The 18,591-nt window shown below is 38.4% G+C and overlaps 1 protein-coding gene across 3 annotated transcripts in view; it reads right to left on the bottom strand.

The window, feature by feature from the left end:
* Positions 1-18,591, bottom strand: part of nadsyn1 (NAD synthetase 1) — a 43,155-nt gene that overhangs the window by 16,503 nt on the left and 8,061 nt on the right. For 2 of the 3 annotated variants that reach the window (XR_007939017.1, XM_051942038.1), the window contains exons 3-15: positions 10,532-10,592; positions 10,060-10,176; positions 9,146-9,199; positions 8,589-8,678; positions 7,484-7,535; positions 7,123-7,211; positions 6,911-7,028; positions 6,425-6,556; positions 5,571-5,642; positions 3,419-3,543; positions 3,269-3,317; positions 3,047-3,149; positions 1,080-1,248 (exon numbers count right to left, since the gene is read on the bottom strand). Coding sequence is in view for 2 of the 3 variants with exons in the window: in XM_051942038.1 (XP_051797998.1) it covers positions 1,080-1,248; positions 3,047-3,149; positions 3,269-3,317; positions 3,419-3,543; positions 5,571-5,642; positions 6,425-6,556; positions 6,911-7,028; positions 7,123-7,211; positions 7,484-7,535; positions 8,589-8,678; positions 9,146-9,199; positions 10,060-10,176; positions 10,532-10,592 (1,231 nt within the window). In the remaining variant the exon portion in view is untranslated. The remainder of the gene's footprint in view (positions 1-1,079; positions 1,249-3,046; positions 3,150-3,268; positions 3,318-3,418; positions 3,544-5,570; positions 5,643-6,424; positions 6,557-6,910; positions 7,029-7,122; positions 7,212-7,483; positions 7,536-8,588; positions 8,679-9,145; positions 9,200-10,059; positions 10,177-10,531; positions 10,593-18,591) is intronic. The other variant, XM_051942039.1, reaches the window with a different exon arrangement.

Here is an 18,591-nt window from a genome sequence, read left to right as displayed (position 1 = left end):
GGGACACCCTGGACAGGTCACCAGTGTATCACAGGGCTACATACACCCCCTGTCAAAAGTTTTGAGACATTTTCTCATTCAAAGAAATTAGAACCCGTCTCAAACCTTTTGACTGGGGGTGTATACAGACAAATAATCACACTCACATTCACACCTACGGACAATTTAGAATTACCAATTAACTTCAACCTGTTTTTGGACTGTGGGAGAAAGCCAGCGTACCCTTGAGAAAACTCACACACACACAGAGAAGAATATCCAAACTCCATGCTGAATAATCTCGGGAAGTCGGGGACACGAAATGTCATTAGGCTTGTTTCCTTATCACAATTTCTACTCTTTGTGAACAATTTATACATAAAATGAAGATAACTTTCTCTTCCTTCACCCAATGTGACTCTAATTACTGCATGACTTACATGTTTTCACTGATTATCTCAGCGCACAGAGTGCACTGACCAAAACTCGAAATCACGCCCATTGTATTAGTAATCCAAAATTTTCAGGTGAAAATCAGAAATGGAGGATCTCTGTAACATGCTACCAAATCCCTATATTACAAGTAACATGCATGAAAATACATCAGCATGTTCTAAACAAAATTGTGCAAGGAGAAAGAACTTTTTTCAATATGACTGACAATTAATGAATGGATGTTTTTGAGCTGTGACCATTTGTTCGAGAGGGTAAATCTTAATGTCTGCCCTCTGTTTTCTCTTTTCACTGGACCTAAACTCTGTGTCTTCATACCAGTGAATAAGCATTGAAGCACTATTAATATTCCTCAGGCTTATTCTTACAGATTTTGGCAGTGATGTGGCTTATAGTCTGGATCCATGGATTTGTTAAGGATTTACGCTTCAGTGCAAGATAACATCACAGCGTCGCTGTAACTATAACAACAAGTGAACACCATGTCAGCAGCTTGCTGATAATCACATGATTGCGATCCTACTACAAATTGACCGCTGCGGGCCACAAATTGTTCATAGATTTCATTCATTGGAAATGATACAACGACTGAGCAGCCTTGGCAGTGTACTGTGCTCAGAGTGCTTTTCTTGTTATTATTATTTTACCTGCCAATCTGACGGGCAAGGTCTCTGGCCCTGCTGCATGTGTCCTCTGAGGAGTTTTCACTGGCCATGTAGCAGGTGGTGAAGATGCGACCACACAGCTCTTTTGGTTGCTTTGGAAGGTAGGAGTCATCCCCAACCACCCTGCGAATATCCTCCAGGACCGAGCTGTCTGAGAGATCAAGATAAAGAAAAACAAAAGAAAGGAGAGGAGAAAAAAAGAATAGACCTTGAGACCTCGGTTTTGTTGAAGTAAAGAGAGACAGAAGATTGAGGAGGATGGCACAGAGGCAAGGTCGTATTCTCAGGCAAGAAGTTACAGGCATTACATTACTTTCACCTGAGGCACCGTTCCTTCGGTTTCCTGGAAACATTTTTCTAATATGTACTTTTTGTATTGTCAACAAATCTCCAAAAATACAAAAAGTAACCATGTAGTGACTCAGTTATTATTTTTTTTGGGATTGTTCTGCTCTGTCTGTGGCTTCAGGCCCAACAGCTACTACTGAAGTTGTAAACCTTTAAGGACACTTCAGAAATACATGTTTTAGTGCATTTAAAGTCTCAGTAATATCCTAAAACATCAGAGGTCACATGCATTAAACTGTGTATGAGCCTTTGACTGAGATTTGAAAGATTATTTTATAGATTTCAGAAATAACATTATCAGAGAAACTGACAAAATAACCAAACAAACACTATGAGGCTATGTCTCTCCTCTTAAATTTTATCTCCTCGTTTTACCCCCAGCCTTGTCGAGAAAACTTTCTGTGGTGGCGCAATGGTTAAGTCTCTGGACTACCAATCAGAAGGGTCAGGGTTTCAAACTCCGATGCAGCCACTGTTGGGGCCTTGAGCAAGGCCCTTCCTGCTTCAGGGGCACTGTACTGCAACTGACCCTGCGCTCTGACCCCAACTGGGATAAGTGAAAAGCAACATTTCATAGTGCTGTAATGTACAGTATTTGTGACAAATAAAGGCAAATTATTATTATTACTACTACTACTCTGGTCAATTCAAGGAGCAGAAATTCTCACCAAACACTTGCATTTTAGAAATGCCATTTTACAGGTGGACAATGAAGTTTGTGTGGTTTTCTGTGTAAGCACACAGGACTTCAGGTCCCTGTTATTTTTACCAACATTACTCAAACAGGAGGACATAGTGCGTTTGCTGGAGTCTATAAGAAGTGGTGGATTGATCCACATTTGGTAATCTAGCAAACATTCGAAACAGCAAGGCCATGTATATGAGACTGAGTGAAAATAAACTATAGTGGGGGTTCATGGTAACAAAAGAACATGTCACCCAAGGCAACAGTGCGGCTCACTGATGTGTTTGTAATAACTTTGGGACAACAATAGCCCAGAAGGAGAAGATATATCAGGCTTTGATACAGACACTGGATTTGTTAGCAGATATATTCACTGTTGGTTTGTGGTTTCATTGGGTAACTCAACAATAAGGAAAGCAGAATGTTATGATATAACATAGAATATATGAAATAGAAATACTTTCATCTCCAAGGGGAAATTCTGTAAATGTTACCAGATTTCTCCTTCACAACAACATGTACACTACCGTTCAAAAGATTGGGGCGACTTGGAAATGTCCTTATTTTCGAAAGAAAAGTAGTTTTTTTTTCAATGAAGAGAACATTAAATCAATCAAAAGTACAGTTTGGACATTGTTAATATGGTAAAGGACTATTCTGGCTGGAAATGGCAGATTTTTTTAATGGAATATCAACACAGAGCAACAGAGGCCCATTTCTAGCAACCGTCACTTCTGTGTTCTAATGGTACATTGTGTTAGCTTATTGTGTTGAATGGCTAACTGATGATTAGAAAACCCTTGTGCAATTATGTTAGCACGAGTTTTCATGGAAAACATGAAATTGTCTGGGTGACCCCAAATGTAAATAATCAAATTTGTGTGTTTTCAGTGAAAGCAAAGTGAATCATACTCACTGTTGTCCTCTACAGCCTGACAGAGCAGCACACACATTGAATGGACAATACAGGCGGTGGAGGAGCTATCAACGCCCCCACTCAGAGGCAGCAGGAAACCAGCCTGGAACACAAATTAAAGCCATCTTAATAGCAGTGATTTTAATGTTCAATAATCTAAACGAGACGCACAATCAATTTCAAGAAAGCATTTTTTTTTCCCTCATGTGTGCTCCTCCTCACCTGTCCACTTCTCCTCAAGTAGTCCCACAGCCAGCAGGCTGGTCCTAGACTGAACAACAGAAGTACTGTACAAGTTCTGCACAGACTTTCTTTGATTCTCAGTGTTCTGTTAAGAGTAAAAAGCTCATTCCAAATTAATATATTTTGTACCTGATCTCTTCCTCTGGTGTATGAAAGTGCCACTTTATTGGTTGCTGGGTGGGGAGGTAGACATCATCTCCGTTGGATAAAGAGAAATCAACTTTGATCCTGTGGCAATGTCTGGGTTCACTCGGCTGTAACACAGAAGTATGGCAGTGGAAAAGAGAAACAGGGTGACTTAGTCATGTAAAAATATCATGTAGTGACCAGGAAATGTGTTAAATGACAACTGAAAACATTTATGTAATCAATGTGACTCCATTTGACATTTGTTTACACAGCAAGTGACTTACACCATCGTTCAAAAGTTTGGGGTCACCCAGGTAATTTCATGTTTTTCCTGAAAGCTCACACTTTTGTTCGTGTACTAACATAATTGTACAAGCATTTTCTCATCATCCATGAGCCTTTCAACATGATTAGCTAACACAATGTACCATTAGAATACAGCAATGATGGCTGCTGAAAATGGGCCACTGTACCCTTATGTAGATAGTCAATTTAAAGAAAATCAGCCACTTCCAGTTAGAATTGTCAAATATCACATTGACAATGCTTGGACTGCATTTCTGATTCATTTAATGTTACCTTCATTGAAAAAAAAAAAATGCTATTCTTTCAAAAATAAGGACATTTCTAAGTGACCTCAAATGTTCGAACGGCAGTGATAGATAGATAAACTTTATTGTCCCTTTCAGGAAATTTGTCTTAGACAGCAGTGCTACTGGCTACAGGCATGGTGTACATACAAAAAACACTGGACAAACATAAAAACAGTTACATTACATTAGCAGAGGTCGGCGACAAGCATGGTCAGTAGTTACTGCACAGGTTTAAAGTGCGGTGCTCATTACAATAACCAGTGAAACTAGACGAGCCCTCAGTAGATGGCAGAACCACACCCATGCATGATACTCTGTATCAATTTTGATCATCGTACGTATATCCCTTCCTACTTGATCTGCTGACCTCTTAACTCCACAACTGAACAGGGGACCTTAGACTGATCTTCAGTGCCAAGTTTGATTATCCTGACTTCAGCACTTGCAGAGATATCTGACCGGACCCACCCACACACATACACACGCCAGCCAGTCAGCCAGCCAGCCAGCCAGCCGAAGCGAATGCAGTAACCCCGCTGATGTACGTCAGGCGTGGTTAATAAGTAGAAACACTTAAAATGATCAAATAATAAAACATGGATAAAAGAGGAATAATAATAACAAATAAGAGACTGGTGGCAATAAATAAGCTGAAACATTTCTAATATTAGATAACAATTGCAGGAAACAAAATTTGTCCACTCGGGTTCAGATTGGGCAGGCCGTTCCTCCCAATCACCCCCCTCCAGGTTTCTCCATCGTTGCCCAAGTGAGTGTTGAAGTCTCCCAGGAGAACTATGGAATCCCCAGGCGGTACCCGTTCCAGGACACCACCCAGAGACTCCGAGAACCCTAAATACTCTAAACTGCTGTTCGGCGCATAAGCACAGACAACAGTCAGAGTTTTCCCCTCTGCAACACGAAGTCGCAGAGAGGCGACCCTCTCGTTCTCCGCGGAGAACTCCAACAAAGCTGCAAAAAATCCTAGAGGAAACACTGAATTGTGTAAAAGATTTAATCCGGTGAAAATCATACAACAACTGAACAGCCTTGGCAGAGTACTGCACTCTCAGAGGGCTTTTCTTGTTTTACTCACTGTACTAGCAATCTCAAAATGTTTGAGTGTCAGATTAGTTGTGACAAACAACTCTAGTCTGATGTCACTGACTGGACTCCAGGCTGGCTAAGTCCTGACTCCAGTTACTTTCTGCTGACATCATTAGCCAAGGGTTTCAGACCCACACTGTGAATGTTTAAAAACTGTACTCAACATGGAACAAAAGCGATACAACAAATATTAACATATTTTATGTTAATCAATCACTGTATCTTTGATAAATATCTGGCCAGATTTTAAAACCAATTTAGACATGAATGCAAATGATACCACGACTATCTTGCCCCTGACACTCTTCCTGATGAAATGAAGCCAACAACTAATAGCCAATAAACAAGTGCAAGAGTGTAGTCTCCTGAGCATGTCTGTGAGACTTGACAAAAACACAAAGTAAAAGCAGTTCAAAAATTAGCTTTGTGCATTACAAAGAGTGCTCTCTCACCATATGTGACTGGTATAGTTCTCCCCTGTAGCTACGCACATCCTCAAGATCCAGTGTGGCTGTTATCACCTCCTACAATACAAGAAACACAGATGAGTCTAACAGACATTATTGTCATAGCATTTACCCGCAAGAGACAAGAATGCTAACTCACTGCATTCCTTCCCTGCAACACCTACCCAGTGCATCTGCACATAGGATTGGGGAATGTCAGTAGAAATTAAAAAAAAAAAAAAAAAAAAAATAGGCATATGTACTGACTTTTCCATATGTGGATATTCAGATTCCTCTGGGTGTGGAAAATGCCAATACTGTACATATGTACACTACCATCCAAATGTTTAGGGTCACTTAGAAATGTCCTTATTTTGAAAGAAAAACAGCTTTTTCAGTGAAGATTAAATGAATCAGAAATGCAGTCTAGACATTGTTAATGTGGTAAATGACTATTCTAGCTGGAAACGGCTGATTTCTAATGAAATATCTACATGGGGTATAGAGGCCCATTTCCAGTAACTATCACTCCTGTGTTCTAATGGTACATTGTGTTAGCTAATCATGTTGAAAGGCTAATTGATGATGAGAAAACCCTTGTGCAATTATGCTAGCACATGGGAAACCCCAAACTTTTGAACGATAGTGTAAATGTAAAATAGCTACATTAAAAAACAATGGTATTGCACAGATTCTTCAGTAAGTACAAAAATACTGATATTGCACAGATTCTTGTATATTTAGAGAAATCAGAGAAATAATGCCACTTCACATCTGTCAATCCAGATTTTGAAATATGCAGAGATGTATTTTCAGCAGTGCTTTGATTAGTGTGTGGTTCTTTTCACATCCATACGTACCACGTCATTAAGGGAGAACTGTGCTCCCTGTGCCACTATGTCTCCATTGATAGCCACCATTGAACAACCATCATAGTAGACACGGTCTCCATCACAGCCTCTTTGGTTAGCATACAGATAGATGCCTCCACTCTGAAGAATCACAAACGATAAACACTAAATGCAAAACTGTGTTGGTCAAGCTTTTGCATACTCCTTACAGGCAATGCTCTGAAAACATATTTCAATGGTGCTACTTTTCCGGCATTAGTGGTACAACACTGCCCATTTGTGATCTCTCCTTTCCATTGTCAGTGTATGAGCAGATGTGTCAGGAATGAAGCATTAAGTGGTTTGAAAAGGTGGTTGTTGAGCAGAACAGTTTCAGAAATATTATTTATTCTTATTCTCCCAATAAATAAGAGTCCAGCAAAATTTTTAAAAAAAATTCATGTTTCAACAAGAATGAAAGAAGAAAATGTTTGCAGGCTCCTGGTGAATGCATACCTTAGTGGTGGCTGACTTTATCAGGTTTATTCTTTGATCAGCTTTACGGAGCTCGTGGTGGCTAGCCGATGAATTAGTAAAGATTTCAACCCCATCCAGACCCATCTGAATATGGGGGCTGAGGAAAACAGAGAAAAACATTGAGCAATCAGGAGGTAGGACTGTTTCTGGCAGCCCCTGTAAGATCCTTACACAATCCCCCACTGGTGCACCTGCTGGGGTTCCAGAGCTCTGCACATATCTCACTGCCGATGCAAGTGTCTTTTGTGGACAGCACACAGAAACCAAATGGGACAGTGTCCTGATGAACACAAAAAACAGGGCAGAATAAAACACTGATTAACTCGGTTTCCTGTGAAGAATAAATTCTGTGGGTTCCTTCTAGTTTATGAAATGAGTAGTTGAGAGATTAGTTAAGATATTAAGGTCATATTACAAAATAGTGTAGCTCTTAACACATCACATACTAAGCAATAAAATAAAAAATGAATGTCGTTTTCAGTCTCAATCAGAGAACAGTACATGAAGATTTACATGAAGACCAAAAACCTTGAAAATATTTGTGATTCTTACCTGGCCTGTTATTTCCTGAATCATTCTGGGCAGAAAATACTCCTCCACCTGCCTGGAGGTTGCAAGCAATGTGAAATAAAATGACATTTGACACATTTTTGAAAATCTAACTTGACCTAACTTTGTTCCACTGCATTGACAGGGACACTTAGTTTCAACAAAGGCAAAAAAATACTTTCAACAACTCTAATATCACATTATGTTTTGTGCATTTCACTTGTGTTTGCATGGAAAATAAGGCATTGTGGTGTCAGCAGCAGTGACAAATAATTTAATTGTGTCCTAAGTGTGGTTTGAGCACTGTCCCAACCCCATCAAAAATAGCTTAGAGTGTGGCTGAACACACTGCTGAACACTTTCAGAACACTGAAAAAGTGATTTATTTTTCTTCTTCTTCATTTTCTTCTTCTTCCCAGTATACTAAATATAGATGGTGTAGCACTGCCTCCTACCAGTGGAAAAACAACAAGAAGTTTGGTTGTAACCAATGGAAATGATGTACATATTTATTGGTATATAGAAGAGGGAATGAAATCTAATCGAAATCTAATTGAATTCATACCTGTGATACCGGGTATGAATTGAAGTACTTCAAACTGTCAACTGGATCACCTAAGATGAATGACATGGTTGCAAAACTGACACTATCATGTTGCATTATGGGAAATGTAGGATGCAGTGATCTCAGTGATTCAGCTATAGTGAGGTCAACTACATTAAAAGTAAATTTTTAACCTCTGCTGCATAGATTTGAGCTTTCTGACTCCTAGAAATAACATCAACTTGGAAAATGAGTAATATGGTGCTAGAGAATAATTTACGGTCCACCGGTGAAAAGGTTAGTTTGATATAGACACTGTATTGAACTTACTGTGTAATAACTATTAGAATGATTTTATGTGGACAACACCCTATTTAAAATCAAATAATAAAACATAAAATTAAAATGAAATAAAAAAATAAAATTCATTGCAAATTATAGAAATCTAACATTAAATGCTCATGTACCGAAGCAATATATCAAGTACAGTCCTTGTGAACAAGAAGACAGTCACAAAAAGGGCTTAAAATGTCAGTGCAACACAGTGTCCCTGGGATAACCAACCTCAATTGGTTCCAAGGGGAGAACCAGCGCATCTCTCTGTAATTCCCGTAATTGGCCATCATCATCTTAGGCCTGATCAGCAGTATCTTTCTACCGGATGGAAGAAAATGCTGAGTGGTGTTCTGTAAAGTTATATACACTACTGTTCAAAAGTTCAGGGTCACTTAGAAATGTCCTTGTTTTTGCAAGAAAAGCAGTTTTTTAAAAACAATATTAAATGAATAAGAAATACAGTCTAGACATTGTTAATATGGTAAACGACTATTCTAGCTGGAAATGGCTGATTTTTAATTGAAATATCTACATAGGGGTACAGGGGCCCATTTCCAGCAACCATCACTCCTGTGTTCTAATGGTACATTGTGTTCGTTAATCGTGTTGAAAGGCTAATTGATGATTAGAAAACCCTTGTGCAATTATGTTAGTACATGAATAAAAGTGTGAGTTTTCATGTAAGACATGAAATTGTCTGTGTGGCCCAAAACTTTTGAATGGTAGAGTAAATGTAAACAAATAGAACTACATGTCATTGGAAAAACTGGACTACTGTGACATACCTGTTGAGGAACAGGACCCGACAGTTATAGCGTGCATTGTGATGCATGATGGGCCTGAGGGGAACATAATCCAAAACACTGTCAAATACGACACAAAATGGTATTCACAGATATATAAGGGGAAAATTTAAATACACATTTGTTTTGTAAGTTATCATTCAGAATTATAAAGGGGAGCTGCAAACAAAATGAAAGCCCCATGCTCTGTAAATGTACAGCTGCTGTTGATCAAAAGGCTATGCTTTAGATAGTGACTGATTTTATTTTTTTCTTAGGGAATAAAATTGTTAATAAACAAAATGATTTGAGTCACAGGGGTCTGCAGTTTAATGACTGCTACTTTTAGTTACTCTGCCAAGGAACACGGCAGTTATGTGACAATAGGCCCGTCGCCCACTATATATTTAGGTCATGCGATTCGGTATCCGGGCTGCATAGTGGAGTAGTGGTTAGCGAGAAAATCCCCGGTTCGCGTCCCGGCTTTCCCGGGATCTTTCTGCATGGAGTTTGCATGTTCTCCCTGTGCATGCATGGGTTTTCTCCAGGTACTGTGGCTTGTTTGTGGGTACATCTACATTAAATGCTCACATTCTATGTTGCCGTGATTTCTGATGATCAATAACTAATATACAAATACTACATTTCTAAAAAAATAAATACAAAAAAATACTGCATTTCTGATAATGCCATGTGGGGGAATGAACAGCCTTGGTGGAGTGCTGGCTCTCTAAGTGCTTTTCTAGTTATCTATGGGGCACTAATACTAGTTGACATGAAATAAAAAAAAAAACATTTAAATGCTCAATTATCTCCTGCTGGTACTGTGTGTTGAAAAAGTATCTTGCCACCCTGTCCAGCTATAAAGACACAATACTGCTTTTTGACTGATCTGATTGTTTGATTGGGACGCTCACATTCCAACATCACAGATGATGTCCTGGGTGATGGGAGATTCCAATAGATTCCTGAGGACCTGAAAGCTGTGGAGCAATGTGTCCGACTCAAAGAAGTGGTCTCCACATCCATACCCGCTGTGAAAATGTAGAGATTTGGAAAAGAGATGTGTGAGCTCAGAGTAGTAAAGTAAAGCTGAAACTTTGTGAAGCCTCCGAGTTAAAAGTTTAGTAATTATACAGATTGACCAAGAGAGTCAGTTTGAATTTAATTCAATTTCAGCTGAACTGAATATGTTTTATTGGTATGAATATCATGCTGACAATATTACAAAAGAATCAGGAAATGTGTAATTCTTAAAAAATACAATTTATTCAGTGAAATAAGCCAACTGAATTAATAAGCAATATTATAAAATAAATTTAACATGGGAATTTATGTGAGTGCAAACATCTTGCAAATCCAAACTGACAAATACTTTTTCCTCTTTACCATATCTCCAGCTCTGGACCCAGTCTGTATTTCGCTCCATGAACCTTAGCAATTTCAATACCTGTAGAGGAACGTGCAGAGACACAACAGACAGGATTAGTGTTTTTGACTCAATATTGTATTCTTATGTGTCTAACGTGCAAAGCATAGCAACAGGAACATAATGGAGTAACCTTGTTTCTTACATGCATCATTTCAACAGACTCTGTTAGTTTTCTCATATCTAGGCATAGTAAACATCTTTCAGAATTCTTATTTTTCAGTGGGTGTGGTTACATGAAGTTTTTTTAATTCAGAATTATTAATTCGGAATTAAGGTTTTGTGCTTCGCGATTACATATTTTACACCATCAAATATTAATTCCGAATTAAGGTTTACATGGACCGCACGCTTGGGCGTTGGAAAGGATTCTGATTGGACAGGGAGTGGACATGACATATCCCTGTTTACCGTAAGAAAACAAACTCCATTTCTTTTCCCCAACAACATGAAGGAACAACTAATAAGCATGCTTTTCGCTTTGCTTTTTGTTGTCGTTTTGAAACAGCAACTCGACAATGGCGTATTACTTCTGTTGCGCCAGTAAGGTTGCAGAACGTGTATGTCGCTACATCACTAGGTGAGGTGTCAAGCATCCGCAGAATGGAAATTAACTAAAGCGGAATTAGCTGTATACATGAATAGAATGTACACAGGAATTAGTTTATTCGGAATTGACATCGGAATAAATCAAGTAGTTTATTTGGAACTAAGTTTATTCGGAATTAACATTTTAATTAGGAATTAAGTGTTTACAAGGAGATTTTAAGGCAGAATTAATTTTAATTCCAAATTAAAGAGGAATTAACGGTCTCATGTAAACTTACTGAGTATGTTCGACTAGCAGGATGGGGATGAGAATTTGAGTAGGGAGAAAATAGTTTCCTTCCAGACATCCCAATTGTTTTTGTTTCATTTTTTCTTCTTCTCATTTGGCAGTCTGTCTTTAATTTATTTAGTTATCTCCTAACTTGTCATGTATTCTGACATATATTTATATGTACCTATAAATTGTGCATATAATTCCACATTATCATTTTTATTTTATGTTCAATACATTTACGCATCTCTGCTCTCCTGTGTTATGGATGTTTCTGGAGGAAATAAAAAGTAAAATGGAAAGAATTTTTTTATGGGAAGTGTTAGAGAACTGTACTGTTCATATAAATGATTTCTTAAAATATTTTCACGTTTTTTCCAGTGTGCTCTGGACAATTTTCATGCTAGAATATTCCCCTTTTGTCAAGTTTATGCTGACTGGAAATAATCTTGTTAGCCAGCATTTGGGTATATCGGCATTCATGGTACCATCTATGAATGTCATCTCACTAATGCAGCCCCATATAATCACTCAAAAAAATTAAAGGAACACTTTGAAAATACATCATATTTCAATATGGGGGAAAAAAACAAACTGGATATTAGCATTGATATGGACTTGATAATGTGTTAGGAATGAAAAGTGCCACATTGTTTGATGGGAATGAAAATTATCAACCCCCCAGGAGGGCTAAATTCAAGACACCCCTAAATCAAAGAGAAAAACTGATGTGGCAAGCTAGTCCATCTTGCTGAAATTCCTTGGCAGCAACTCAAAATGGTATTCAGTAGTTTGTATGACCTCCATGTGCTTGTATGCATGACTGACGATGCCGGGACAAGCTCTGAATGAGACGACAGATGGTGTCCTGGGGTATCTCCTCCCAGAACTGGACCAGGGCATCGCTGAGCTCCTGGACAGTCTGAGGAGCAACCTGATGGTGTCGGATGGAACAAAACATAATGTTCCAAAGGTGTTCTATTGGATTCAGGTCAGGTGAGCATGGGGGTCAGCTAATGGTATCAGTTCCTTCATCCTCCAGGAACTGCATGAGTTCTCTTACCACATAAGACTGGGCATTGTCGTGCACCAGAAGGAATCCAGGACCACTGCACCAATGTAGGGTCTGACAATGGGTCAAAGGACTTCATCCTGATACCTAATGGCAGTCAGAATGCCATTGTCCAGCCTGTAGAGGTGTGTGGGTCCCTCCATGGATATGCCTGGATATGTTTGATCAGAGACATTCACACCAGTGGTCTGCTGGAGGTCATTTTGTAGAGCTATTGCAGTGCTCATCCTGTTCCTCCTTGCACATAGGAGCAGGTACCTGTCCTGCTGATGGGTTGAGGACCTTCGACAGCCCTGTCAAGCTCTCCCAGACTAACTGCCTGTCTCCTGGAATCTCCTCCATGCACTTGAGAATGTGCTGGGAGACACAGCAAACCTTCTGGCAACGGCACGCATTGATGTGCCATCCTGGAGGAGTTGGACTGTCTGTGGAACCTCTGTAGGGTCCAGGTATCGTCTCATGCTACCAGAAGTGACACTGACCCTAGCCAAATGCAAAACTAGTGAAAAACAGTCAGACAATATTAGGAAGGAAAAAAATGTCAGTGGCATTCACCTGTAAACTCATTCCTGTTATGGGGGTTGTTTCATTGTTACCCCTCTAGTGCATCTGTTGTTAATTTTATGAACACCAAAGCAGCTGAAACTGACTAAAAAGCCCCTCAGTTACTTACTTGGCCAGATCAGTATCCCACATGTTTCACTGATTTGATGCAATACTTAGATTAAAAAGTGTTCCTTTAATTTTTTTGAGCAGTGCAGTTACTGTGGTAACTCTGGTTAGGTTCATCCCATCTGAGCTCACAAATTTATCTCGGTGTCGATGGTTAAAGAATGTGCTCCCAGTGTTTATCAGACTTCTGTTTGTGGCCTCTATTAAAGTTTCACTGTAAGGTTTTGTGGCCATGAGCACGCCAGAGTGCTTTTCTTAAAAAGTTGTCCATAGAGGTTGATGTTATGAACTGTCCTTTACACTGGATGTTACAGAAACTTTGATTTCCACTGAAAAACCCAAGTGCTAAGTCTGAAGCATTTCTGCCTGTCTGTTTGTCAGAGCGACATTGTGTAAGTAGCACACTGTCTGTGACATCATTTTAGGAGGAAGACCTCTGCAGCTCTGATCAGTGTTACTATGGCTTGTTGTACACCTCCTGATTTACTTGCCAACTGTGTTTCCACTGATTTTAAGTTGATCATTAATTTCCTGTATTCTTTATATAGCCTCATAATCTGCAGACATACAGACAGGACAGTCCATAGCACAGTGGGCTGCTCGGCTTATTTTTTGGAAAAAATGTAATATCTTGGCTAAAAATCATCCCCTGGTAGTGATTGAGGGCTCATTTCAACCGCAATATACTTGGGAATACATCTAAAAAGATATCTTTAAATTATATTAAAAAGTTAAGGCTGCAGGGAGATTTTTCTAGACATAAGTGTAGGGTTCCGCCGATGGAATTTGGTGATTAAACGTAAATTTGAAAGGCGAGACATGATATTGCCTTCAAATGTTTTATTAACTAATTCTATGCAGAGTAAATGACTACTTTACAAAAAACATAACAGTGAAACATGAAGTTAGTTATCCTCCATAGGCCTATCATAACACAGGACATAAAGGCTTTTCTCTGAACTTAACCATGTAACCTAATGAATTATTCACAAAGATATTACTTAAACTACATAATGTCACGTTCATCGGGTGTTTATCTCTGTTGGGAAATTTCCTACAGCTAATACTTACTATGAACAGAATACCATCTTTTACTATGATCCATGCAGTACAAGTAAAGATAAGTGCATTTTGGTTCTCTAAACCAAAACTAGTTCTGCAAGCTATTTCACTGCTCTATGTAGTTTTGTTTTAATGAGAAATACAAAAATGTGAATCCTTAAAAGGAAAAATTGTGACAAAAAACTGGAAAAATCTACCAAATTTCAAGAATTTTTGATGAAATCTGTCCTAAATTGATGCCTTAAATGACCATTTTCAAAATTTGAAGGCAGTTGTTACACTTAGAGACATCTAGAAGTCTTTTTATACTGCAAAGTATGTGTATATTAGAAGTACTACATACAATTTCGATACATACGTGTTAACATCAATCGCCCAAGGTCCACACAGGGGAACTTAGACCTTCTTCAGTAAAATTTGATCTGTGAGAGTTGCCATAAGCCAGATTTTCTGACACTTGTATTTTTCAACACCTGACATCCTATTCTTTTAGAAAATATATACTTTCCCATATCTGGCTTATGGCAAGTGAAAATATTCTGGGTGGTACATGAAAATAGTCTCAGAAAAAAAAAGTGAAAATTTACTATATTTTTTCAAACTTTGCAGAAATGTTCTAAATTTAAGCAATTAAGAAAATTTGGAGCAGGTAAACCTGAATATTGTTAAAATCTCAGGTAAAAATTATTAATTTCTCAAAAAGAAATAGATACTTATGCTAATTGGACGTCTGTGGAATGTGTCATTTCCTGAGATTCAAACTGGCCTAACTTTTTAAAGAATAGACCGTTTGACTTGATTTTTTTTTGTTGTTGTTGTTGAACTGGATTTTTATTCTACTATAAGAAAAACAAAAATAAAAGCAATTTGGAGGCGGTCAAATTTTCTAGATTTCCAGGTCCCAGCCCACTGTGCACAAGCCCAAACACAGGGCAAATTTGTTTGAATTTGTGTAACAGGAATGGGCTGGTGGGACAGCAGAACAATGTCAGAAGCTGATGGAGAGCATGCCAAGACACATGACTGCAGTCATCAGTTTATGCAGTCAAGTACTAAAACTGTGTGTATCGTGACTAAAACAGACAGAAAAGAAAACATGGAATGCCTAAAAGCACCGTTTTCGGCAACACAATGCCATAGCCATTTATGTACAAACTTAAGTGATTTTGGTAATTATCAACAAAACCATGGAAAATGGCTACATATCAGCTCTTAAACTGTTTTGAACTATTTTTGTAATTATGTTTGTCCAAACAAATGTACCTAAAGTTGTACCAGGCATTAAAATGAACAAGAAATTGAAGAAAACAAGGGTGATTTTTCTCATTTTTTTCATGACTGTATGTTGGGAAAGCTGCAAACAAAAATTTTTAGCCCAGTGACCCATTTAGTCCAATACCTAAATGTCAAGTTTCTTGAACTGTAAAATATCTTGCTTCAGTGCAGATTTGCATTGCTAACTTATAGAGTATAATCTCTCTTAATTGTGATTATTTCAACATCCCATCAGACAGGCTCTACCAAAACCAGCAGTTTTATATATAAAAAGCTTGACCATACTGTGCATACCAGACATTATTTTATGTCTGTTATAGGAAAAAGACACCTGACATCTCTTCTGTATATTTATGGTCACATTTCCAGTCTCAGGCACAGTCTAAAGCAGCAGCATTTACTAAGGCGTTTCTGAAGAACAGCATTCAGCAGCCGGCACGCCACGATCTGAAGAGCATGCTGACACATAAGGCTGTGATTCTGGGCTACATCAGGCCCAAGAAGAGAAGACCAAGAGGAACAGCAAGAAAGCCAAAGGACTAAATGCACGGCAGAAGAAGGCGATGAAGATCTTCCAGCTTAAGCCTGAACACCAGAGGTTGGTCAGGAGTCTGAAGACTGGGACCCTAATTGTATAGGGGAAGAAAAGTGTTTGTAAATTTGCACATGACTGCATCAGCAAATTTTTTGTCAAAACTGTATATCACTTTCCATATATTTTGTTTTTAGATCCTCCTCTCTCTGTAGCATCACTTTCTCTATCATTAACATTGCAGATATGAGCTTTTCCTGCCTCTGCAAGAACTCTGGAGACAGTACATTATTGAGCTGTGCAGTGGATTGAAACCAACAAGGTAGATCAGTTTGGAGCTCCACACACTTAACTCATTTCTGTTGCTATTTCAGATGGCCCTTCTACTTTCCTGTATATTTAGCTTTATGGTTTTTGTTGTTGTTGTTGTTGTTGTTTTTTTACAGCAGTCCTCAGTTTGTGCAGCAGAAGCTTCTGAAGGCAGACCTTCACGGTGCCATCCTTACAGGTAGTTTGTTTTCTCTCTTAGGGTGACTAATTAGTAACACTATCTAGTAGACACAATCATGATTTTGGCTTCCCACAAATAACTGATCATGATTTACTTGATTACATGATTGGATTGCCTTATTTCATTCTTTTCAAAGTAATTTGTGGATACACAGCTATCTTAGCAGCTGTGCAGTAATAACTGAGTGGAGACTGGAGGCTGCTTAGCTAACATCTACTGTAGCCTGTATGTGAGGTGTTTACGTAACATCAGTAAACTGTGGCATTTGTGGACAAGCAGATGTTCGGCCAAGAATGTGTTTTGGGTAGTTTTATTTACATTCAACTTCTTGGAGACACTCTTAATTCAGGTGAAGATTATTTTTGGTCTTATACTGGTACAGATTTGTTCATTAGCTTGAATGTAGCACAACATGGATATGAAAGCAACACTCTGTTTATTTACATGTGAAGGTACAGGGTGACCCAAAAGTTTGGAAACAAAGTTTAACTGCAGTGTCTATTTGAGTTGGGGGTGCATGAATTCACTCTTATTTTACCCATTTTCATGCTGCTATACAAAGGCCTATTCAACAATGAACTGGCTTTGAAATTGTTTGCAGTTTCAAAAAAATCCTGCCCTCCTCAGAGACCCTCTCACTAACAGCACAGATCGCCATGGAATCTATTATGTAATGCAATTTTTCAAGAACCTAACACATTTCAAAGCAGGTTCTATGTGCAGCATGTCTTACCATGGTAATGTATCTACAGCATACAGTATATGATGTTCAGCAAACCACCATGGTGACCCTGAAAACCCTGAGTTAAGCATGAAGTTACTTGCTAACCTCAAACCACAGTAGAAGCCTCAGGCTGATCCAGACGTCCTGTCCCGACAATGGAGCCACTGAATGGCATCCAACAAACTACATTCTGCAAAAATTACTTGCATGCAATCAGGTCAACATAAAGAACTTCAGACTTACACTACCGTTCAAAAGTTTGGGGTCACCCAGACAATTTCATGTCTTGCATGGAAACTCACTTTTTTATTCATGTGCTAACATAACTGCACAAGGGTTTTCTCATCATCAATTACCCTTTCAACACGATTAGTGAACACAGGACACAGAAGTGATGGTTGCTGGAAATAGACCTCTGTACCCCTATGTAGATATTCAATTAAATATCAGCCGTTTCCAGCTAGAGTAGTCATTTGACACATTAGCCATCTCTGGACTGGATTTCTGATTCATTTAATGTTATTTTCATTGAAAAAAATAAGGACATTTCTAAGTGACCACAAACTTAAGAATAGTAGCGGAATTCTCAAGTCCTGATCTGAAACCAGCTGTGTTTTACTCCAGTTCAATGGATATGAATTTTGTTTACTTCTGATAGCATTACTAATCAGTAATATTACCAGATAAGACTTTTCATCCTGACATCTGTATAGCAGTTCAACATATCAAGACTTAGTGACCTACTGTCACTATGAAATTGCATTTATGATGACATACAGCCTTACAAATGTCACACAAAATTTCTACACCTGATATTAACCATATTGTTACATGCTGCATCAATAATGTCTGAAGGTCACAGCTGCATTTCTCAGCAGTTCTAGTCTCTCATTAATAATGGGCATGGTGTGTCTCCAGACAAAGATGCTCTTTTTTCAAGTAGGGCCTGTTGTTTTTCCTTAACCTACTCAGATGGATAAGTCACAAAAAATAAATAAATTCTGGCCAAGATGAAAGATATTCATAGTGGGACTACTGAATGTGAATCATGCTGTGTGAGAAACAAACTGTTTTAACTCAACAGACAGAGCTAACCATCACGTTTCAGTCATTTTCAGCTTGCTGCAAAACCAGCTCTTAGCTTGTTTTCTTTTGTATTTAGTAAAACCATCTCCCAATTTTGCAAAGGATGAATAATAATGAATAATAACGAGAACATTAATAATTATACTTCAGAAGATGATAAAAGCACTTAGTAATCAAGTTAAATGACACAAAGAAAGTAGAATTATAGGTAGAATAGAGTTTTAAAATCATAAAATGTTAGTTACAATTATTTGTCTAGACTAAAC

This window comes from Acanthochromis polyacanthus, chromosome 2, assembly GCF_021347895.1.
Source record: "Acanthochromis polyacanthus isolate Apoly-LR-REF ecotype Palm Island chromosome 2, KAUST_Apoly_ChrSc, whole genome shotgun sequence".
Taxonomy (NCBI): Eukaryota; Metazoa; Chordata; class Actinopteri; family Pomacentridae; genus Acanthochromis; species Acanthochromis polyacanthus.
The sequence above is the reverse complement of the archived record's forward strand: the minus strand, read 5'-3'. Positions and strand labels throughout refer to the sequence as shown.